This window comes from Leguminivora glycinivorella, chromosome 11 (assembly GCF_023078275.1).
Source record: "Leguminivora glycinivorella isolate SPB_JAAS2020 chromosome 11, LegGlyc_1.1, whole genome shotgun sequence".
NCBI classification, from domain to species: domain Eukaryota; kingdom Metazoa; phylum Arthropoda; class Insecta; order Lepidoptera; family Tortricidae; genus Leguminivora; species Leguminivora glycinivorella.
In genome coordinates this window covers 21,951,379-21,977,164 of record NC_062981.1, presented here as the reverse complement: position 1 = coordinate 21,977,164, position 25,786 = coordinate 21,951,379, and the positions used below count along the sequence as shown (strand labels likewise).

The window sequence follows — 25,786 nt, the reverse complement described above, 5'->3', positions numbered from 1 at the left end:
TAAAAACTATATGCAAAAAAGAAGCAACGTGAATATTATCGAAACCTCAAAAGCTATCGCTACCCGACTACAAGGGGAGGAAGTTGAATATTACTAACGAGAGTAAGTTAAATCGCGATGGCTTGCCAGAGCGATTTAAAGACTCGAGTTAGTAACATTCATACTCCCCGAGTTACACACAATGTTTTTCATCACACTCGCAATGTAAAAAATATGTAAATAGATGTAAATGATGCTGAGTTGGGTCCATTTCGTGATGAACACTTTTATGTCATTTTGTTCTTTGCCATTTTATGTTTGATGTCTGTACATGTCCGTACATGTTATGTGATCGTCATGAATAAATGTCTTTTATCTTTATCTTTTATCTTTTAAAAAAGTTAAGTACGGTACAAGAAATTTCATTATTCCCTTGGGAGAACGATTTTTCTATAACTCACGCTCCGCCTGCGTGCAATAGCACATTTAAAGAGCGGGTGTGATGAAAAATTGATTACTTACTAGTAAAGTACTTAAGGTTAAGGTAGGTTTCTTTTTGCTCAGTGTTGCCCAGCAGAAATTTTCACCATCCGCCACTGGTACATATGTTATTTTCTGCAGGCCATCACATCGGCGACCGGGCTCACATAATGGAGAAGGAACAGAATGTTTACTCCGGGGACCAGGAGGAGACACAGGAGTTCATCAACTTGGACGAAGATGAGGCGGAGGATTTTGATAGGTATAATGTATTTTCCCCCTCACTAGCTCGGAAATACGTGTTTTATCCCTTTATTCCAGAGGCAAAACGCATTTTCTCCACTAGTGGAAAGAGTAACTTGACCTTGAATGTAGTCAAATTTTCTGCTTTAAAATAGATAAAAGTGGGTAAATTTAGTGATGAAGATGATTTGCCACCTGTGGAACTACTGGAAGCAGTGGTAAACGCGTTTTTGGCGTTGTACTGCCCTCGCTATAGTAAGGGGAAAAGTTTTGCGTTGCACGCGGGTGCAAATGTGTTTTAGGGCTAGTTCAGACACGGCGGATTCCGCGCGGTCCTAATCCGCGCGGATCCAATCCGCGAGCGAACGAAAGTGTTCAGACATGCGCGGTTATCGTGCGGTGCGAGGTGAGGTGACGTGACAGCCTCTCAGTTCAATGATACACAATTTTGTTAGAACAAGAGATGGTGTGCGGTATAAAGACACTTTATACTCTGCACCCATGAGAAATCTTAATAGATCGTACGCAGGAAGAAGTACACCGTCATCTTTGAACATAACAGATAGATATGCTCATTACTTTGTAAATGGGTCGCGTAGAATGGCAAGATATAAAAATATAGAATTTACATGTAACTACTGTAGAAAATTGTAAATAAAGTACCAACTAACCAAACATTTTTTTTTCGCCAACGAATCCTCTTTGTCACCTAAAATCTACCAGCTCCTGCCTACCTCTGTTTTTGACTATTTTACTGGAATAATCTGCACACTGGATATCCCATAGTGCTGGTCTTTTTTCAATTTCGTCTACAAATAATTCGGTGTCAAAGCACTCCATCGTCATGTAACGTGCGGCACGCGCGGATTCCGCGAAGCAACTGAACGCGCGTAGGCAACGTCATAGAATTTGGACCGCGCGGCGAACGCGCGTTTTTATTTTCTTGCGGTCGAGTTGCGGCTACCGCGCGGATGCATAGTCCGCGCGGTGTGGTGTGAACGTTCTAGTACTATGCTATTGAAATAAGATCCGCGCGGTTGATCCGCGCGGTTGATCCGCGCGGTTTCCGCCGTGTCTGAACTAGCCCTTACTTCTCGTGTGTTGAAAAACTCGCCAAGTTCAGGGTTTTATTCTCGAACCACTCGCTTCGCTCGTGGTTCAGCTATAGATTTCTTTCACTTGTTCGTTTTAGAATTCCACACTCGGCGTTAAAATACAACTTTGCACAATACCTATTTCTACTCCCGTAGTTTTATTCGTCATTTACAGTTCGGTCGTGGATCATGTTTAGATCTTTAATATCTAACAAAGACGTCTATGGTTTATTCCCTAAAAACGCATTAGTAACAGTGTGTTTTTGGGTCTTAATGTTACTGCATTACATTGATAATTTGATACCAATTTAAGAATTCGGAAAAAGGTAACGTGTGAACTAAGGGATGTACCGACTATTGATTTGGCCGACTAGGCCGACTACCGACTAGTCGACACTGGGGTGGCCGATTAGTCGGCCGACTAGTCGGGTAGTCGGCCAAAACAGTTTTTTCGACTAAATTCACATTTTGAATGTCGTCTTTGGTCCTTCGTTAGCGCTTTTTATGATTTTTTTACAGGTTCAAATGTCTATGAGAATATTTATATACATTTTCCATTTTTAACAACCAGTTTGGCATAGAAGGTAGTGAATTAGTAATCCTGCCTATGAAGTTGATAGTCCTAAAGTTTCTGTGATGTCTGATATTTGTCGTTATGACTAAGAAAGGCATAAAAAATAGGTACATAATACAACCACATCATCTGTTGATTTATTTTTGTACTGTTTTTCTATCACTTACGAAGTGCCGACTAATCGGCCTTTTTTGCCGACTACAAATGGCTGGATAGTCGGTACATTTCTAGTGTGAACTATTAGGCATGTCGTTTCAAGCTGTCAAACTTTGTGTTAGTATCCAGGAAATTGATTACTTTACGAAAGTTATTCTAGAGAACTATTAAAGAATACTATAATCTATTCGTCATTATCTGTGTATTAAGGTTTCGTAGGTGTAATATTGTTGTTATTTTAATTTTAATTTAATTATAATAACTTATTTTTGACATGTAAATGAGATGTACATTTATCAATAAATATATCTGAATCTGAATCTGAATAGGCAATACTGTAATATTACTTTTTATGCCACACATCAGAATAAAATAATAATATTTTTTTCAAAACGGTTTAGGCAACTATAAAAAATCGTTTTCTAAAAATCTTTTTAAATATAATATAATTATGTCGATGACATTCTACAGAGAGTTCCAAGTGAAAGCCGGAGCCTACACCGGCAGCGGGCGCGCCGCCATCGCCGGCGCACCCGCGCCCCGCGCGCCGCGCCTCGCCATAGAAGCGGCCCCGGCGCCCGCGCCCGCGCCCGCGCCCGCGCACGCGCACGCGCCCGCAGCGCTGCCCAAGTTAGTACACGACTACCGGCGCTGGCTATAAGACAGGGATTCTTATACTCCCGGACCTGTGACTTCACATTTTTGACACATGACAGCGTCCACGGAACGTAAACTGGCGCGACCTAATGAAATTTTAAATAAAATCCTGTAATATTAAAAAAAATAATCAAGTACTTATAAACGATATATCGCTCACTTTAAACATAATCTAACACAAATGTTACATTTTTGCGCATCTTCGTTAATGAGTATTTAACGAGATTAATTTATCACGCGGGATTTACTTATTATGTCATTTTTCATTCATTTTTATTTTTAAACCAGTGCTGTGGCAGTCTGTCATTTCGATTCAAATGACAGTTCAATAAGTTGATAAAAATCGTATATTTTTTAAGCGCCTCCTTGTACATAGGGCCTAATCGATTCAACCAATTCGTATATTATAATCGCTAGATTTGGCAAACGATACGTCTTAGCCACATCGCAACATACTTCAAAACAAATGTGTCAAAAATGTGGATTTACAGCTCAGGCACAATACGCCGATAGTCCACTATCATATGGTTATCATACAAATATGATCATAGGTCTGTATGCCTCCATTTTTCTCCAACGCGAAGAAAATGGACGGCATGTTGCCTATGATCACACGTCTATGATAAACATATGATAGTGGACTATCGGCCTTAAGCGGGCCGCAGACCATCAGTTGTATCTGTTCGGTTAAAACTGAACTAATGAAATTTCGATTAGATCCTCAGTTCGACTGCACAGTTCAAAGATTTGCCTGCACACATACGTTTTAACAGAACAGTTAAAACTGATAGGCTTAGAATAAATTTAAAAGTGGAAAATGTCTACCTTGGGTGAAACTTGAACTCACGGCCTCTGGATCGATACTCCAGCGCTCTGCCAACTGAGCCACCAAGACTTCAACCAAAGCAGCGAAATTTTCCTCTACTAAGGTCAATGGTTTTTCTAAGCCTAGTGGCATCGATTGCAGACGTTTCTGCTAATCAGAAGTTAAAAAGTTAAAACTGATGGTCTGTGGCCCGCATTGAGGCACCCGTCCCACCGAAAGCGATTAAGCGATGAGCTATCGGTGATAGAAACGAACAAAAGACAGTCGCTCACGTGTAAATAAAAGAGAGAGCGAGTGATTTATACTTTATCGCTCGACGACGTACCTAAACGTAACGAAACTGATATTATCTTTTCCATTAAGGGGCTTGCCTGAGCCGATGACCTTCGATTTGAATCCATTGATACTATTAAAATAGTTCCTAAAGCCTATCTTATTAACAACATCGTCTTTAAGCAAAATAGTACTTCACAGCTCATTGTTTCTGTGATATTTGGCATCAAAATTGAACAATTATAGGAACAAAAACTGTTTTTTTTGTCATACTCGTAACTTTTGTTTTGATTAGTTTAAAATTAAAATCTCTCTTGAAGTTTTAGGAAGTCAAAGGTAAATCCAAATATATGGATTTCATGTATGTAAGACCCTTCAGTAAAATCAAATTTCGAAAAAACTGTTTTTTAGACCATGTTTTTTTTTAAATAATTATGGCTCTTTCTTACGAATAGAGATAAAAGATTGAAAAACCGATGGCCGTTTGTCTTATAATTCTATCTGTAGTGCAAATTTAGAAATTTCAACTTAAAACTTGTCAAAAATCGATGAAAACCGTGTGGAGCCCCTTAACTTGCCCCCGCAACATATATTTTGCTATAAATATTGCTTTGTAGAACTATGTACATCTATAGTGCATTTTGAAAACCCTACACTTTTTATTTTACATGTAATCGTGTAAATATTCTACAGCACCCGTACTGTTTACAAAAAAATATCTAATTTTATTTTGATTAGAAATCAAAGTTTTAAAAGAAAATTTTCTAATCGTAGATCTTGGATTTCTAATTAAAATAAAATAATTATATAAAGTAGCTAGCATGTGTTAGTCTGGCACTGGCGGTGTTGATTCTTTTCTTTGCACATACTACTGTATATTTATTTTTATTCTAGCACAATATACAATGATTATTATATATATTGGTTATGTACCATCGAACCAAATGAATCATGACCCACTTGGCACATAATTCGTTTGAAACATTCAAATTCGTACGGTCGCTTATAAATTATAATTCACTTAAGTTGTTTTAAATACTAACTAAATTATCTACACACATGTCAGTGTCCAATAAAATGATAACAAGTTCGTCACCAAGGAAACCCTATCTGCAAACGAATTTCGATCTACTTACATTAAGACGGTTTGACAAAATGAGCTTATAGTGGATCATGATTCAGTTGGTTCGATAGTATATCAATTATATCATATTATGTGACCTGTAAGTTTTCAACATAAGGCATTTTATAAAAATAGTACATTGTGCAACAAGGGGAGGAAGTTGAATATTACTAATGAGAGTAAGTTAAATCACGACGGCTTGCCAGAGCGATTTAAAAACTCGAGTTAGTAATATTCATACTCCCCGAGTTACACACAATGTTTTTCATCACACTCGCAATGTAAAAAATATATAACTCACGCTCCGCCTGCGTGCAATCATTTAAAGTGCGGGTGTGATGAAAAAATATTTTGAAACTAAAGTATGGTGCACACCCATAGCCGATTACATACCTAAGAAAATGTCTCGAATCACAAATAATTGTCGGCCGAGGCGGAGCCGAGGTCAGTAGTGATCTGAGGCTTTCTTATTTTTGGGCCAGGTGTTTATACTATTTCTATTCGATGGAGGCTTTGAGGCGGTACCATCTTTTAGCGCAGCCTGAAATTGGACGCTTTCCGTCCAAAGGACAGACAATGTATATTTTAGATGTTACACCGTACTGTTTTAAGTGTTTTATTATTTCTCCGTTTCGTAACAAATGCCTTTATGTTGTAAAACCGTCAGCTATAGAACAAGTTCCTATCAACTAATAAAATAATCTTAATAGTTTACGATTGAATTTTGATTTGAGCTTGTTCTACATTGTTAGGGTCGCCATCTAGTAAAATAAATAAATAAAGGAACAAAAACAGATACGTTTTCTCGTAACAATGCTGTAGGTATGCATTGGGATGATTTCAAAAGCGGCGTTATTATACCTATTTTTATCCTATGGTTCATCAGTAGTGATAGTGAATCCTTTTTTGGCATCAAGTCCGATTTTTATTTTATTTTAGTGTTTTATTCAATAAAATTGTAAATACTCATAAATAACAATATTTGTCGTTTTATGAATTATCCCGTTTTTGTAATTTTTAAAATTTCTAAATTTCTATTTGTTTCTTCAAAAAGAAAAAAGAAATTTTTCTTAGGTCATATACAGTCTGTTCCAATGAAAAAATCCAAGATGGCGGCCTTACCTGTATGTATCTGTAGCTAGCGCATGTATTTCAGTTCGAATAGCGAACGCGACCGCCGCGCCATTCGGCCCGCTTCGCGCCGCCCGCTCAGAACTACCGCCAGCCCGCTCGCGCACGGCGCCGCCAGGTGAGACAGCGAGTCGATAACGAGACTTGCTGACTGCTGAGTTGGGTGGGGTTCAAGGGTTGTCGGTTGAAACTTTGACAGTTTGAACGGTAAAGCCTGGCCAGAAACATATGACTACTTTTTTTTTTGTGTCGAAGGATTGGGAATTTAGAGAGGGACCTCCATTTTATCCACAAATTGGACGCCGGGACATCCCGCGGGGAGATATGACTACTAGGTTTTGCCTTTGCTCGCGTTAAATTCGAAAATTCCGGAACGCTCCATACAAATTTCCTCCCCCCATTTTAGAGAAGTGGGGGGTTAGAAAGAGACAAAAAGTTGCATATGTCACTCTCCATCCCTTTAACTATCTCCACTTAAAAATCACGTCAATTCGTCGCTCCGTTTTGCCGTGAAAGACGGACAAACTAACAGACACACACACTTTCCCATTTATAATATTAGTATGGAAGTATGGATTGTCAAAAGTGCGCTGTTATTCTAAGGTGGCAGTTCTGTATAGTATGAATAAAATAGTTCTAATGTAATTCCGCATATGGCGCGTAGGCATATTCTGGCCAGGCTTTAGATGGCGTAGATAGTACAAAAGAAGGCTGCTGACATATCTGACATGTTCCTATCATATGGCTCTAGAAATAAGATTGTGCCATATACTTTGGCAACCTTATTTTTGTCCGTAAACAGGAAACTTTAACTGTCAACGTTTAACTAGACCGTCTTTGAATTCTTATTATAAAACGATCTTATTAGATAATCATTCGCCACAATACTAATGGGTTTCACCAGAAAATTCTAAAATATCGTCTACTGAATGTTCCACATCATAAAAAATAATACATTAACTGTTATAAAATCATAATTTTGTACCTTTTTTATCATTTGAAGCAGGTTGTTTCAATAAATTACTTCTAATACATATAACTTTGATTCACATAAAAAATGTTGCCAAAAATACTAAGTATTACTAATTCACTAAAATCGTTTCATTAAAACATCCTTTAAATTTTGTAAAAAAAATCTAATAAATTACTTACACTAACTGTTTACAAATTAATATAATTTATATAGAATTGATCCCCAAATTAAATATTACGCCTTATAAGTATTATTTCTTTTTCATTTTCAGATACCAAAAAAGACGTCATTATTAAATCGTAATAAATAGTATTTTATTACGTTGTAAATACGTTTGCTATGTTAGTGAGACAATGCTCATAGATTTAAAGTTTAAACATATTTAAAAAAAATAAAAAAAAATATCATCCGGGTTAGTTGTCGGAAAAAACTTGCAACTAGTATACAATAATTCTGCATCAGCATGTGTTCATGTAAATATTCTATATTTTTTATACGTATAAGTATGATAAAATTATATTTGCATGCATTGTCTTATTATTATTTACCACTGCTTCATATTTGTAGTTAGTTTAAGCTTCATGGTTTGAGGATCATCTGCACAGTTTTAAGTTTATACTCCATTTCGAATGCTTTGCTAATCCGCGAATAAATAATTTGCTAGTCAAATGCATTGATTTATTAGTACGTTACTCGCGATTTAGTAATCTTCTATATCGCAAATTATAAATGCAGACATCCAATGCGTTGGACCGGTAATCCAAGGATGTGGGTTCGAGTCCCACGTTGGCCAGAGTCGATCACTGTTGATTTCTTCATTGCGATTGATATCTGCATTTATAATTTGCGATTTATAAAGTGGTACGTTCCACCATAAAAAAGGAAAAATCTATATGTAGATATTTAAAAACATATGGTTTTATTAACAATCTTCCATATTTTGCCCCCTTGTACTAAAGTTGTCTGAAGAATAAGTTATGTTTGAAGCTGATAAAATGTCAGTTAAGCTTCTCATAGACAACAAAAGTTTTTCGATTAACATGCAATATTAAGAATGCTTTTCATTTGGATCGTGTTTTTCCCCCAAATACTGACTTTTATCTCGTACTTAAAACTAGACATCGTAACTTTTCCAGCAATTTTAGTGCAGTATGGTCGCGTTAACGGCTCAGCCACGACAGTAGTCTAAGCGCGACAGCGGTGAGCGGCGGCCGTACATTGGAGCGAGACACAGCGATGGGACTTTTCAGTCGCACGTATGCTGCTGCTCATCGCTGTCGCGCTTAGACCAATGTCGTGGTTGGGCCGTAAAGGAATATATGTCCGAAGCCACCTGGAATAAACTGAAATAAATGTCATATACAAAAACACAAATTAAAAATATTTCCTATGAAATAATTTAATTTGGTCTTAGAGCCAGCTGCCGGCGTATCATGCTGCTAATTTTATCACTTATCCACGTGGATAAAGCATCCGTCACGCTTTAGCAAATATGTCAGTGTGAGAGTGACAGATGTCGTATCCACGTGGATAAGTGATAAAATTTGCAGCATGATACGCCGGCTGGAATAGTTAATTCGGATTAATTACAGTAGTATCTAGAAAACACACAATGTAAACACATGTATTGTAAACAAAATATTAAAAAGTTCCTTCTTGAATGGTGGAACATACCAGGAAGTCTAAATGAAATTAGAATTTGCTAAAATTCAAAATAAATTAAATCAACTAGTACTGATAGAATAATACTTTAAATTACGAGAAAAAGGTAAACAGCACGCAGAGTTCAGTGACCGCGCTCATAGTCTCTAATGAGATTTTGCAACGAATTGTAAAAAAATATATCTTATTTCTGCAATAAATAGATTTTTTTTATGAATTCCTTTATTTATAATATTGTCTTCGGTTACCGCGATAGTTACTCATGAAATAAAGCCATGGAAACGGATTAAATCGCAACGGTAGTTTCTTGTATGTGGGTAGCTTTTGTACATTGTAATATTTCCTCAGTCACCCGTTGACCACGAATGCTGTAAAGTGTTCGAAACGTCGGGAAGACTAATGATTTGAAATGATTCAATACGCGATTTAATCCGTTTCCATAGTTTTATTTCCTTTATTTCTACCATGCTCCACCGAAATTGGAAAAGTTACGAAGTCTGCTTAACAATATTGCAAGCCTTAAAACAAACCTTTTTATTACAGTTCGTCCGTTCGCTCCGTGTACGGCGGCTCTCATCCGCAGCGCCACCGGCACGACCGCCCGCGCAACAAGCGGCCCTCCCCCGCAGACCACTAGCCACTGACAACAGGATCTGATAGGCGGTAACCTCTGTATTATGCTAACTTCACTTGGAGTAGCAAATATGGCGCGATATTATGGGGTTTGATCGAGAACGATTTGCATCAATACCTGATTTTCTGTTCAAAAAGTGGTGTCCCCTGCCGCCTTAACACAGGAACTGATAGGCTCTGTATTATGTTAACTTCAATTTGGATAACTCGTATGGCGCGATATTATGGGGAACGGGGAAAGTGCGACTTCCTCGCTGACCACTAGCCACTGACACAACAGGATCTGACAGGCGGTAACCTCTGTATTATGCTAACTTCATTTTGAGTCTCAAATATGGCGCGATGTTATGAGGAAATATCCAAGACGATTTGCATCAACAGCTGATCTTCTGCGCAAAAAGTGGTGTTCCCTGCCTACAACTAGCCATAATTATTTTTAAAATCGGGACTTAATCGCGTATAACGGAACACCATTTCCACGGAACGCCATTTCTACAGTAGAAAAGTGCGTGAAGCCATTGAAATCAAAAAACATCGCAATTTCAATCGGGACGAAGGTTTTAGGATCTCATCCACATGGAATCCTGTCATTAATAAGTGTAAGCCGAAAATAATACCGACAGTCGTTAAATCGAATATCGTCAGTGTTGTATGTCGACAGAGTAACATCCCTAGTGCGCAAACAGTTCAAGTTGATAATCAAAACCAAGTGCAGGTAGTTCGAAAAACTCGCGCGGCTGTCAGAAGGTGTTGATGTCATTTCAAGCCAGTCTTCTCCGAGACCACGGGGACAACGCCGTCCTTGAAACGTTGGAGGTCAGTTTAATATGTAGTTATACGCGATTAAGTCCCGATTTTAAAAATAATTGTGTGTAATAATCGTGAAAGTTTAAATCAGTTTTCTACAACTAGCCGCCTTAACACAGGAACATAGGCGGTAACTTCTGATTTATGCTAACTTCATATTGAATATCAAATATGGCGCGATATTATGGGGAACGATTAACCCCCACATGAAGGTCCATAATGTGTAAAAAGTGGTACTTCCCCTCAGACCATTAGCCACCACTCCACACCAACTGATACGTAATGTCTGCTATTATAATAACGACTTTGAATAATACATGGTATTATGAGGAAAAATTGACATATATACGTATACGGCGTTTTGCATCCTATACATCGACCGTCTGCGCATTGCGCAAAAAGCCCTGGGGACCAGTAGGCAACATCTGTACTATGATAACGCCACTTCAAAAAACACATATGGCGTGGTGTTTTGGGGAATTTTATTTAAAGTGTTTCTTCAAATGTATTTGGTGGGGTGTCATCTTAAAGACCAATAAATAGATTAAGAAATATCTACTAATAACTAAAGTATGAGATAAAGATAAAGTAACGTTTCTTTGACTGACAAAATTATCGAATAAAACCACACATAAATGTACGTAAAGCGCGCCAATATAATTGTTATCATAAAATATTTACGTCAATGGCATCCAAAGTGGTCAGTGGTCACTTTAGTATTCTTTGGCATAAAACTAATAAGCTAAAAGATAAAAGACCCTGTAAAAATTGGATATAGTTATAATCTGTGTTCAAAATAAGAAAATTCCCAATTAATGATATTCCCTTTGATATAAATAGTTGCTTGTCTAGAATTACACGTATATTCTTAATTTGTTGTTTGAGTATAACAGAAGTGAAGTGACAAAAATCATATATTATGTGGTTTTCCTCACCAAAAGGGTCGATGCTTCAAGGACTTCTAACAGATAGCCGTCTTTATTTTAGATGAGGCATTAGATTCTTTAATCATGGAACGCCACATATAAACAAATATTTGAGAGCAGGCCCCTTAGCCGAATGGCATTTCTGCGACGCGAAACGAAATCGAATCGCCGCAGAAAGGTAGTCTGGCTCTGTCGCGCTAATATGCAAGAGCGATAGAGATAGATAGCTACGAAAGGGATATTATCGTGAGCGTTTGTGCGTTGGGCTACGTACACAAATTCTAAATGATAACAACTATCACAGCTTGTCAATTGTCGCTTCTGTTGTACAGTCAACCAATTGGAACCCTAGGCCACTCTACAACCATGTCAAAATGACAAGCAGCAAGAGATTTCTTACAATCGGATTTATAACGTCACTATGACATAGTTCTACAGTGGCCTAGGGTTCCAATTGGTTGACTCGAGACAATCGAGAGTAATAAAATGGGTAGTTTTGTATATTCCATATAAAGCGACCCATTATTGAGTAAATTTTGTATACTAGTGTCCAATACTCGTATCGACTGTTAGCAAATGTAGTTAAACGGGTTAGCTGTTCAATAGTATCTAAAGACCGGTCTGGCTCAGTCGGTAGTGACCCTGCCTGCTATGCCGCGGTCCTGGGTTCGAATCCCGGTAAGGGCATTTATTTGTGTGATGAGCACAGATATTTGTTCCTGAGTCATGGATGTTTTCTATGTATATAAGTATGTATTTATCTATTTAAGTATGTATATCGTCGCTTAGCACCCATAGTACAAGCTTTGCTTAGTTTGGGGCTAAGGTGATCTGTGTAAAGTGTCCTCAATATTTATTTATTTCTTTAATGACGTATTTGTGTGTACGTATATTTGAACATCTCACCCGCTTAATTATTAATGCTGTGTTTCACAACTGTACAGGGTACGCAGCCGAATGCACGTTTGTTCACGAAACGAAACGCTCGTAGATATCTATCGCTATCGCTCTTGTTTATTAGACAGAGCCAGACTACCTTTCGCGGCGATTCGTTTTCGTTTCGCGTGGCAGTGCCATTCGGCTACGGCACTTGTACAGATCGGTTCACGAAAGCTAGCACGAGTGAAATGAACAAAACTTTGATTGTGTGAGTAACACCTGTATCAGTATAGCAAAGAGGATCGAGTATTATAGAGAGTTACTGTCAAAATAAAATGTGTAATCACAGTGCATAGACTGCCATCTCTCGACATAAGCTTCAAACTTTTGAACCTCAGTTTTGGCCCATATTGTTAGCGTGATATGTGTTAAAATGTTAAATATTAATATTAGCGTCATCTAGCCGAGCATTCCCCAAAGGTGTAACGCCATCTACACTGAGAGAAAATACAACCAGTTTTCATGTTCGTTCAACAAGTTTTTTGGTTAAAATAGCGCCTACGTGCTCTTTGGTTCAAACAACAAGCTACTTGTCATTTGAATCGGCAATATATTTGAATCAACAAGTCGATTTTATAAAAACAACCTGACACATATTGTTTTAAACATACGTTTGGCTGATTCAAACGGATAAACCGCAACAAGTCGAACTTGTTAAATTCACAATGCAAATTTCTCTCAGTGTAGGCCACCGTACCTCTTTCTCTAGGGCTTTGAGGTACGTTTTTTTCTTAGACTTTATCCGTCTATACGGAGTTACATATGTCTTTGGTATACAGTTGCAAGAGCTACCATTTTATTGGTTAATCTGTCATACACATGCATATTTTCATTGACTCATTCGCTCCATTCGTGCCAGCTCTTGTGAACTGACCTGGGGCCCATTTCTCGAAGCTACAAGTTACAATTTACAAGTGGTAGTCAATGTCTAATATGACAAGTTGGAAAAGAGACTTCCTCTTGTAACTTGTAACTCTCAGTTTTGAGAGAAATGTGTATTTTCGAATGAAAGTTACACTAGGGGCTTTGACCATAACATTATTATGCATAGTAAAACAGTTAGATTAACTTTTCATGTCATGGATCGTTATTTTTGTATGGATTCGGTGTAATTTATAGAATATGTGTATGATAGACGGTTAGATTTCATGACTATAAGTGTGTTGACATGTTATTCTTACGTCTCGCTTGTATTGTTTTTTTTTATAATTCCTGAGTTAAGGAGATTTAAAAATGCAATTTAACTCAGGGGTTCCCAACCTTTTAACTTACTTTTTTTTAACTCTTAGTAAAGGGGTAGAACTTTTGATTTTTGGACTATTCGATCGTATTCTAAATTAAAATTATTTTAATATGAACTTTTAGACAACATTCTTTATGTGCGCTTTTACCCAGGCTGGTCTTGGGTAGAAATTTTCTGCTGCAAGAAAAAATATTTTAACTTTTACTTGCCCCGAAAAGTTTGCAAAACATAGCCCCTTTTAATTTATTTCACCTTACACCACCTGAAAGGACAGGTATTCAGATACTGTAGGTACGATATATCATATTAAATAAGTTATTGTAACTATTATTACTTATGAGACTTTGGTTTGACTTCTGAAAAATAATCCCAAGAAAGTGGTTCGGGGTATCTTGGGAAATTATTAACCCTTACATGCATAGTTTTATGTATATATGCATCATCTATTTTTGACTCTAATGACAGCATGTCAAAATTCAAATTTGAATAACTCTTCAAGGGTTAAGCAGTTGTTTTAAATACATCTTTTTTAGTCCTGGAAGTAGTCCTTTATGTGCCTATGGGCATTCTCAGAATTTGGGACCCCCAATTAGCGTAAGTTGTTTACAAAAATTAACTCACTGTCAGTTTTGTGACGATAATTAAGCATGAAATTTCTATTAAAATATTGTTTTCGTGTTAATTACATAAACTTTAAGTGATAATCTACATTTAGAATGTGAAAAAGTGAATATTTAGACAAATTTTATGCTTCATTATCGTCACAAAACTGACAGCGAGTAAATTTTTGTTAACAACTTACGCTAATGGGGGGTCCCAAATTCTGAAAATGCCCCTATGTAGAAACTTCAAAGGGCCTTAAATACAAAAAAACGTACAATAGCTACAAGTGCGAAGAAGAAATTCGTAACTCGTGTCGAACTTTATCGCCACTCGTTGTGAATTTCCTCTTTTCTGCACTTGTATTGTAATGTACTAAAGCGTACAGTCATCATCAGCCTGCGTAGCCGAATGGCAATCGTCGACGCCAGACTCCGACAGAAATGCAGTCTGGCTCTGTCGCGCCAATACGCAAGAGCGATAGAGATAGATAGCTACGAAACAGATATAATCGTGAGCGTTTGTGCATTTGGCTACGTTCCCAGATATATCAATGCACCCACTTCCAAAACATACATAACTCATCTAACACCTTAGCAGTAAAGCTGGTTGAAATTTTTTTATGATTCTCCAGGTCCCTTTCTTGGTATTTTTTTTTTATTTGTTAAAGACGGTTCTTTCTGAGAACCAAAAACTGACTGCTATATGGCAGTTATATTTAAGGTATGTGTTATTTTCTCCTATCGATCACGATTAACTTCGGATATAAGGTTGGGTGTGAAAAAAATTGATAATTTTGACCCTTGTCAGGAATGTTATCAAAGTCGGTTTTGCCCCATGTTTAATTTAACCCCAACCGACCTAAAACGGGTAAACTAACCCAATCTCATGTGTAAGTTCACAAATAAGTATAAGTTAAGTAATTAGAAATACTTAAGATAGATTATTTATGTATGTAAAGTAAACTTATTTCGTTTTTCCACTTTTTCTGACTTTAAAATATTAGTTTCGCACAAAACCGTGTATTGACTTGTTCAATAAAGTACTTTAGTTTATTTAATCGTTTATTCAGCTTATTATAAAAATTCCATTTAATGTAATACAGGAATGGTAAAAATATTTTTAGATGTATTATTGATGTTAGGTTTAATTTTCATCTTTGTGTGATCACTAGGAATAAATAGTAAATTATATACCATAAATAGTGTCTTTTATTTATGCGATTATATAGGTAAGCGTATAATGAAACAAAATTTCCGTCAAATAAATTGTATTGCTAAATCAAGTAAATTCACCAATCCCAATAAATAATATAAATTTAAACCTACAAAGTATAAGTAATAATTTAAAATTGTAAAATAATCCCATCACCAAAATTCTACATTAAATTTAAATGATACTTCAAAATACAATAATAAATATACCTATAAATATAGAGGAGCTAATCTAAAAAGAAGCGGGGGTAAACAGTTAAACACTTTGGCGGCGGGAATGTCCCCGACGCCATTTTGTTTTAGTCTGTGGCGTCGGCCATCTTGCGGACGCCATTTTCTCGTCAGAGGCTGATGCGGCAGATGTCCTCGTTGATCTCGAGCATTTGCTCAATGAAGGGCTGGTGGGAGACGACCTTAGCGAGCTTGGTGAGGATGCGCCGCAGTTCGCCTTGCGGGTAGTTCATCTGGCTGTTGCAGAGCTCGATCTCGTCGGCGAGGGATTGTGGGATCTGGAATAATGGTTAAAGTTAAACGTTTGTTGATTTGTTTCGTATGTGGTTGTTTTTGTATGGTCTTTAGGTCTTTCGAAGACATTTTTACTTGCCTATCTAAAATATTCACTTATAAATCAAGTTGAAAAGGGAAAAAAGCATGGTTGACGCTCAAGCCTGATATGTTTGTCACGCTTAACAAATAAAAACAGGTAGTTCGATATTCCGTGATAATAAATGAAATGACTAGTGACTGTAATAAATAATGATTTTGCCTTGTCAAATGGAGGTTTCAGTAAATCATACAATGCCCTAGATTATTTATTCAAACTCCGCATACGTTATTTGTGTAATTTAGTCACAAAGAACTCAAATTATAAATTGAACAGACAGCACAATTTAAAATTCACAGTATCAATTATTCTGTTCACTTAAAAGCCGTCATGGCCACGTCAAATAAGTAACATTTAGGTTTTGGTAAATTGAAGGTAATGGACAGTTAAATATAGAGGATCGGCTACTTATGTAAAGTAAACAGGCTTGAAATAATAATGAATAAAATAATAGACAGTTTCAAATGGATACCTAAATGACGAGACATTGTGCCAAAGTTTACGATGGTTTACAGAGATTATGCAAAAGTTTAAGATTAAGATGGTCTAAGTTATACAATACTACCTTACTATGAGTTGATATTAAATGAGTGTTACTAAACGATACACTGGAATTAAATTGAGATTATTGAGTTAAAACAGCATTCGATGTAGAGGGTAGTTTCAGTTCGCAATGATACCGTTTGTATTAAAAAACGCATCCGATCTAACCGACAAACTAGAGCTCGGTTTATAGCTTGGATTACGTTCAGGTATTACATTGAAAAGCAATTTAGAATAGAGTTGTTCATGAGAAATGTTCTCTCTCATATTTTGTCATGCAAAATTCGTTGATTTTTTAATGCTTTTTTGCACCCCTTTAACATGGCTTTGTCACATTTAGTACCTACTACCCCGCTGTGTCGTAATATGATAATATGCGACTCCTTAGGCTGGTTTTAGTGACACTAAAACCAGTATTAAATTACAATCCGGGCTAGGAATCTGATAACTTAACCCTTAAATGCATATTGTTGCCATTTGGCTACAATGCATGTATTTTTTAATAAACTCGCCAAAATATAAGCTGGACTTTTTTATTTATTTTTCTTAGATCTGTAGGATCATCATCCAGTTTTTTCACACTTTTCCGCCATTTTTTCTTAAATGGTTGAAAATAATGTTTTTATTTAAGAAAAAATGGCGGAAAAGTGTGAAAAAACTGGATGATGGTGATTTTTAGTACATGATTCAGGCAGATTTTTTCAGAGTTAGTAACTATTTTATGTTTAATCATTTTATCATAGGGGTTTCTCAAATAGTGTACCTTTTTAATAGTAGTAAAAGTTTTCTTATAAATTTTACTAGTAATTATATATTTATATAAGTAAGATTTAGCCAATTTTACTTCTAACACTGATTTAGTATTAAAATCGATGTTAAATATTTTTTTATTATTTTTCCTAGAGTCAGAAAACCATTGTCTATCACATTATTAATTTCTAGTTAAAGAAAAAAATCATGCATTTAAGGGTTAAAACAGGCTTTTGAAGCCAATTTAGACAGCAATAACTCACCTCAATCTCGTCAATGAAGACGCTGAACTTGTGTTTAGTCTTCCGCTTCTCAGCCCCCGTGTCGAAGAAGATCGTGAAGGAGGCGTCTTTGCCGCGGGCGCCGACGGGGAAGTACAGACCGGCTACTAGCTGGCCTTTCTGGTCGCGGGCTAGGAGGCTCCTAGAAAAAAAAAACAATCAATTATTATCAAAAAGTAACATAGCATTACTGTTTACACGGCACTGTGAAACTATAGAATAAAAACAAGACAAGCAGAAGATAAATACAGAAAACATAAAAAAAAACCGGCCAAGAGCGTGTCGGGCCTCGCTCAGTGTAGGGTTCCGTAGTTTCCCGTATTTTTTTCAAAAACTGTTCAACTTATCAAGTTCAAAATAATATTCCTAGAAAGTCTTTATAAATTTGTACTTTTGTGATTTTTTCATATTTTTTAAACTTATGGTTCAAAAGGTAGAGGGGGGGGGGGGAATTTTTTAAACATTAGGAGCGATTATTTCTGAAATTGTAAGCATTATCAAAAAATGATTGTAGTAAACCCCTATTAATTTAAATACCTCTCCAACAATATATCACACGTTAGGGTTGAAATGAAAAAAAAACCACCCAAATTTCAGCTTTCTAGTCCTAACGGTCACTGAGATTATCCACGGACGGACGGACAGACAGACATGGCGAAACTATAAGGGTTCCTAGTTGACTACGGAACCTAATAAATTAATAGTTTAAAAAACACTATAAAACACGCTTTTATAAATGCACGTAAAAGCCAAAAATAAATTATGGATCGTTCAAGTTGTCTCTATTTGTGAGCTGAAGTTTAAAAACTATGTGCTTTTAATTATAATATTTGATTGTAAAAGCGTGGGGCGCTGGAACAGGAAAGACTTTTTGTATAACTTGCTGATAAATCAAATTATGCTATGTTACGGGAAGGAGGTTACACAGATTGACGCGCTAACTGGAGTTTCAGCATGACTAGTAAGTTCTACATTAAACAGTCAAATCAATTAAAAGTCAGTGTTCAAAGTAGGTACCAGTTTGTCGAACTCAGACAAAATATGCGCTAGTAGCGAGGAGAGTCGACAGTCACCGACACTTAGAACGCCGCTTTTTTCCGGTAATCAAAGTACAAAAGGGGAAAGTGTCTAGGGTAAGGTGGGCAACAGAGAACCAGTGGTACACAAGGAACCAACGGTTTTATTCGAAAATGCGACGTTGCCAAACTGCACTGCGAACATAGGCACGCGCCGCTAAGGTTCCCTCGCTCGCTCCCCAGTCGGCGGCCGGTCCGCGTTGAAATTGCACGTGTAGTGAAGTATTTTGTGATTTTGGACAAGAAAACAAAAAAAAGTAAGTATTTAGTTTTTTTATTTTCTCAGAATGTAGTTATGTTTGATTTATCTAATTAATCAGTTGTGCGGAGTGACTATTTCTCTATCTTTTTGACATTCACTGATGTGGCTTTCTTGTGCCGTTTATTTTTTACCGAATTTAAAAAGTGAAAATGTATATCTAGCACACATTGAACCACAAGGCTAGAGTACTCAATGAACCAGGAGGTTCTCTAGGTAATTCTCTAGTTAGCCTTTGGAAGGTCTATTTTGTACAACTTTTGCCATGTTTAAGAGTTAATATAAATATATCTAATATAATGTTACTATATAGTACAAAAATATATGATAATACATATATTATGTATGTATGTATGTATGTAAACACTTTATTGTACATAAGACAAGTTAGGACATAGAAATACAGTATAGTACAGTATAGTATATTATTTAAGTTTTTTGAAGTGCAAGACTTTATTTTTCATATAACGAAGAATATTGTGACGATTACATTAGTAAACTACTCTTAGTTTAAATAAATAAGCATTTTTGACATTGTAAATGTTGTATTTATTAAATTGCCCCATATTTACCTAAATCAGTTTGTATATTTTGCAATTATTTATCAAAAACTATGCAATTATAATATGCAATATTAATGGTAGGTTCATTGTGTACTAGGCCGGTTCATTGAATACATAGTACCGGTTCAGTCTGTACCAGAGATTGTACACAATGAGCCATTGTTCATCTTTTAAAAAAACTAAAATATCTCGACTTCTATTCAGTTTTATTAAAAAATAACGATGAAAATTTAGAGCTAGATAAATAACAAATGCACTGAATAAAAAAAAATTGAATTTGGACCTAATATGACTGACTTATTACGATTTAAATTTTTGGTGGCTCATTGTTGGCAACCTCACCCTACAGTGACAGGATGCAGAGTTCTTGTTCGTGGACGAGATATCTTTGGTTCTCTTTGGTAACCCTTAGGCGGCATATGTAAACGTTATGTTCTTATGCAACTTCATTCGCCAGGAAGTTAGGATTAGTATTTGTTTACAAGAAAGTCTTTCCTGTTCCAGCGCCCCACGCTTTTACAATCAAATATTATAATTAAAAGCACATAGTTTTTAAACTTCAGCTCACAAATAGAGACAACTTGAACGATCCATAATTTATTTTTGGCTTTTACGTGCATTTATAAAAGCGTGTTTTATAGTGTTTTTTAAACTATTAATTTATTTTATACTTTTTAGTCATTAATAATGAAATACTTTTAACATTTATACATAAATTTATTTCAAGTAGGCGGATTTTACATGCCATTTGTGGCTTAACGTGTACTTATTGCTAATTGCTACTTAATAATAACTAGCGGCTACCTTCTTATTACGGCATTATCATAAAAATGTTTATACCTAGTAAGTTATCCGTAAAAGATAGACAATATAGACATGTGCCATCGCGGACTTTTTGAAGACATTAGAGAGACATACTTTCGCCATACATTGTTTTGAAGCTCTCAGCTAGTGGGATTTTGTTTGAATCGATTAGAAAATATTGTCACATTTAAAATAATTCAAACAAAATTTAAGTATTTCTTTTTTGCCGAGCCCCCCTTTATTTGCTCTTAAGGGTCACAGGAAAACCATTACCCAACTTATTTTAAATACAACGTTGATCTTTCTTTTATGAGGGGGGCTTCGCCCCCCGAGCCCCCCTTTGTTTGCTCTTAAAGGTCACAAGAAAACGCCAACCCAACTTATTCTAAATACTACGTTGATCTTTCTTTCATGCGGGGGGCTTCGCCCCCTAAGCCCCCCTTTTCTTTACTCTTAAGGATCACAAGAAAACCTTAACCCAACTTATTTTAAATACAACGTTGATCTTTCTTTTATGCGGGGGGCTTCGCCCGCCGAGCCCCCCTTTGTTTGCTCTGAAAGGTCACAAGAAAACGCTAACCCAACTTATTTTCAATACTACTTTAATCTTTTTTTTATGTGGGGGGCTTCGCCCCCGAGCCCCCCTTTTCGTTACTCTTAAGGGTAACAAGAAAACCGTAACCCAACTTATTTTAAATACAACGTTTATCTTTCTTTTATGCGGGGGCTTCGCCCCCGAGCCCCCCTTTGTTTGCTCTTAAAAGTCACAAGAAAACGATAACCCAACTTATCTTAAATACTACGTTGATCTTTCTTTCATTCGGGGGGCTTCGCCCCCCCGAGCCCCCCTTTATATGCTCTGAAGGGTCACAGAAAAACCATTACCCAACTTATTTTAAATACAACGTTGATCTTTCTTTTATGCGGGGGCTTCGCCCCCGAGCCCCCTTTGTTTGCTCTTAAAAGTCACAAGAAAACGATAACCCAACTTATCTTAAATACTACGTTGATCTTTCTTTCATGCGGGGGGCTTCGCCCCCCGAGCCCCCTTTGTTTGCTCTTAAAAGGCACAAGAAAACGCTAACCCAACTTATCTTAAATACTACGTTGATCTTTCTTTCATGCGGGGGGCTTCGCCCCCGAGCCCCCCTTTTCTTAACTCTTAAGGATCACAAGAAAACCTTAACCCAACTTATTTTAAATACAACGTTGATCTTTCTTTTATGCGGGGGGCGAACGCCCCCCGAGCCCCACTTTGTTTGCTCTGAAAGGTCACAAGAAAACGCTAACCCAACTTATTTTAAATACTACGTTAATCTTTTTTTATGCGGGGGCTACGCCCCCGAGCCCCCTTTTCGTTACTCTTAAGGGTAACAAGAAAACACTAACCCAACTTATTTTAAATACAACGTTTATCTTTCTTTTATGCGGGGGGCTTCGCCCCCGAGCCCCCTTTGTTTGTTCTTAAAGGTCACAAGAAAACGCTAACCCAACTTATTCTAAATACTACGTTGATCTTTCTTTCATGCGGGGGCTTCGCCCCCGAGCCCCCTTTTCTTTACTCTTAAGGATCACAAGAAAACCTTAACCCAACTTATTTTAAATACAACGTTGATCTTTCTTTTATGCGGGGGGCTTCGCTCCCCGAGCCCCCCTTTGTTTGCTCTGAAAGGTCACAAGAAAACGCTAACCCAACTTATTTTAAATACTACGTTAATCTTTTTTTTTATGCGGGGGGCTTCGCTCCCCGAGCCTCCCTTTTCGTTGCTCTTAAGGGTAACAAGAAAACCCTAACCCAACTTCTTTTAAATACAACGTTAATCTTTTTTTTATGCGGGGGGCTTCGCCCCCCGAGCCCCCCTTTTCGTTACTCTTAAGGGTAACAAGAAAACCCTAACCCAACTTATTTTAAATACACCGTTTATCTTTCTTTCATGCGGAGGGCTTCGCCCCCCGAGCCCCCTTTATATGCTCTGAAGGGTCACAGGAAAACCATTACCCAACTTATTTTAAATACAACGTTGATCTTTCTTTTATGCGGGGGCTTCGCCCCCGAGCCCCCCTTTGTTTGCTCTTAAAGGTCACAAGAAAACGCTAACCCAACTTATTTTAAATACTACGTTAAACTTTTTTTTTTATGCGGGGGCTTCGCCCCCGAGCCCCCTTTTCGTTACTCTTAAGGGTAACAAGAAAACCCTAACCCAACTTATTTTAAATACAACGTTTATCTTTTATGCGGGGGCTTCGCCCCCGAGCCCCCCTTTGTTTGCTCTTAAAGGTCACAAGAAAACGCTAACCCAACTTATCTTAAATACTACGTTGATCTTTCTTTCATGCGGGGGGCTTCGCCCCCCGAGCCCCCCTTTGTTTGCTCTTAAAGGTCACAAGAAAACGCTAACCCAACTTATTTTAAATACTACGTTGATTTTTCTTTTGTGCGGGGGCTTCGCCCCCCGAGCCCCCCTTTTCGTTACTCTTAAGGGTCACAAGAAAACCCTAACCCAACTTATTTTAAATACTACGTTGATCTTTCTTTTGTGCGGGGGGGCTTCGCCCCCCGAGCCCCCCTTTTCGTTACTCTTAAGGGTCACAAGAAAACCCTAACCCAACTTATTTTAAATACAACGTTGATCGTTCTTTCATGCGGGGGGCTTCGCCCCCCGAGCCCCCCTTTGTTTGCTCTTAAAGGTCACAAAAAAACGCTAACCCAACTTATCTTAAATACTACGTTGATCTTTCTTTCATGCTTCCCCCTCGAGCCCCCCCCTTTTTTCTGTTCTTATCTTCCGGCACCATCATCAGACCTTGAAACCTAATCGTAGTCAAAGTTCATTACAAGACTTTTCTAAGAAGCCCAAAAACAGCTATGATACGATGTTCCATCATGTAGTTCCAGTTCATATCTTCCGGCTCCATCATCAGACCTTGAGACCTAATAGTAGTCAAAGTTCATTACAAGACTTTCCTAAGAAGCCCAAAAACAGCTATGATACGATGTTCCATCATGTAGTTCCAGTTCATATCTTCCGGCTCCATCATCAGACCTTGAAACCTAATCGTAGTCAAAGTTCATTACAAGACTTTTCTAAGAAACCCAAAAACAGCTATGATACGATGTTCCATCATGTAGTTCCAGTTCATATCTTTCGGCTTCATCATCAGACCTTGAAACCTAATTGTAGTCAAAGTTCATTACAAGACTTTTCTAAGAAACCCAAAAACGGCTATGATACGATGTTCCATCATGTAGTTCCAATTCATATCTTCCGACTCCATCATCAGATCAGCTCAACAGTACCATATTATTGTATTGTCATCGGAACTACATATAGCTGCCAATTTTCATTACGCTACGACTCCTGGAAGATGGTTAAATTAGCTTCCTTAGATTCCATTACATACATAGTTACATACACGACGACCTAATAAAAGCGTGTTAAAAAGAGACACAAATTAAACATAAGATTTGGGCGACGACCACGACGTAATAGCGTGACTCCGTTGCGTCGTCTGACTCGGCGTAGGATTCATCAGGTTGCCCCGGAACCGCCGAAATACTACCCTACATTATGCAAATGTCGTTGCCAAGGCAGACTCTGACCTTCCATGAGACGATGATGATTATGCGAAAGTCAAACATGAAACACTTTGAGGTTGGCCAATGATTGACATGGCAATACCTCATTTTGGCCATCAGAAAAGCGATAATTTAATTGTAGGTTTGTCGGATAAGACTTTATAAAGTGTCTAAATGTCACATTTTCTTGTGATCTTGTCCCTTAGCTGTATTCGACTGGACATTTATTTATTTATAATTGCCTAAATCGAGATCGGTGTGTTAAAACAGGATTTATTTGTTCCGAGTAGAGGGTAGTTTCAGTTTGCAGTAATAGCGTTTGGATTAAAAAACGCATCCGACCTAGCCGCCAATTTATTATTACCCAAAGTTGTATATCTACAAGGTTCCTCCTGTCCTTAAAATTGACGCGATCAAGATACAAGATACGGCCTCGCGGTGTAAATTTAGCGAGGTCTGGCGATTTAAATTTCCGTTCCGAGTGGTCTTCTCTCTTAACTCGTCATAGTTGCAGTTTACTGATCTTACCTAAAGTTATAGACAAGGTTCCTCCTCTCAGTGACGTTGACGCCATCCAGATACGGCCTTGCGGTGTAAACTAGAGACGTCTGGCGCTTCACATTGCCGTCGCGAGTGGTCCTCTCCCGCCATTCCACGTAGTTGGAGTTGTGGGGGCTGAAGGCGTAACTGTATTCCTTGAGGAACTGGTCGTCGGTTTGGGTGAACCAGCCTGTGGGTTGAAATGAAGTTTTAGTCACTGAATATGTGCAGTTTTAGACGTAATAGGCTTGATGACTCATGACAGTCATGACAAACAATAGTTTTTCGTCTATTGCAGAGGATTGATTTTCGAGGGGACGGGATGCGATATTTAGATCTCAGGAGAAGAATAAATGGCTACATGGAAGTAGAGAGTAGTCTTACCTGTGTGAGGATAAAGTCCGTCCTGCATAACAGTGACGACCCTGGGCACGTGGTACCCCGGATCGGCCAGCAGCAGTCCCGGCCTTCCGTCCACCTTGATCTGGACTCCCACCATCACGTGCTCCTTCTCCGCCTCCACCACCGCCGTCGGGCTGTCTCCACTCGTGACGTATCCCCGGACATCCACCACTGCCTCCTCACAGGAGAGTAAGGCTGTCGCTTTAGCCAGCCCGGGGAACTCAGGGTCCATAGCGCGCCAACGCCTGATCAGCTCGAAGCCTAAGCCGACGCACGTGTGTTTCTTAGCTCTTATCGGCGGCTTGTAGCTCTCATAAACGTCGTACAACGGCTCCTTCCGCTTCTCGAAAGCGTCGAACAGCGAGATGAAGTTGCTGACGGAGTCATAGTTGTCCGCGACGAGGAGCCGGCGCAGCTCGGCTTCGGCGAGCGTGACGAGCTCCTCATGGGTCGAGGAGGTCAGGTCCAGCGGGGTGCGCTGGAGGCCCCACCGCGCGGGCGGCAGGGGCGGGCGGGTCACATCGCGGGCCGGGGCGCGCGGCTCCGAAGCGAGTCAACTCGGCCACTCGGCGCCCCAGCGGCCCACGGCCGGCCCGGCCGGCTCCTCCTCGGCGTGGTGCTCGCGCTCATCGCGCCGCGCGCGCGCGCAGCAGCCATCGGCGCGGGGCGCCTGCAGGAGCGCGTGCGCCTCACGCTGCCTCTCTAGCACGAATGGTGACAAATGTTCAAGCTCTGGAAACAAGGAGAGTATTATTTAACAACGTGACGTGATTCATGTCAAAAAACCACTGTGGGTGAGTACAAAAAAATCACATATAATGCTCACATTACGTACGAAATGCTGTGCACTAGAT

General features: G+C 38.3%; 2 protein-coding genes across 3 annotated transcripts in view; one reads left to right on the top strand and one right to left on the bottom strand.

Annotated features, from left to right (window-relative positions):
- The window catches only part of LOC125231192 (myeloid leukemia factor), a 32,644-nt gene extending 22,420 nt beyond the window's left edge, over positions 1-10,224 (top strand). The window contains exons 5-8 of one of the 2 annotated variants that reach the window (XM_048136562.1): positions 601-721; positions 2,998-3,156; positions 6,562-6,654; positions 9,715-10,224. In XM_048136562.1, the coding sequence (XP_047992519.1) occupies positions 601-721; positions 2,998-3,156; positions 6,562-6,654; positions 9,715-9,808 (467 nt within the window). In that variant the 3' untranslated portion in view covers positions 9,809-10,224. The remainder of the gene's footprint in view (positions 1-600; positions 722-2,997; positions 3,157-6,561; positions 6,655-9,714) is intronic. The other variant, XM_048136564.1, reaches the window with a different exon arrangement.
- A 4,438-nt stretch (positions 10,225-14,662) lies between these two features.
- Positions 14,663-25,169, bottom strand: LOC125231191. The gene is made up of 4 exons (XM_048136561.1): positions 24,915-25,169; positions 24,519-24,720; positions 17,694-17,853; positions 14,663-16,042 (listed from the first exon to the last, which is right to left on the bottom strand). The coding sequence occupies exons 1-4, from the start codon at positions 25,162-25,164 to the stop codon at positions 15,875-15,877; spliced, it is 780 nt and encodes a 259-aa protein (XP_047992518.1). The 5' UTR covers positions 25,165-25,169; the 3' UTR covers positions 14,663-15,874.
- Between the last annotated feature and the right edge of the window lie 617 nt (positions 25,170-25,786).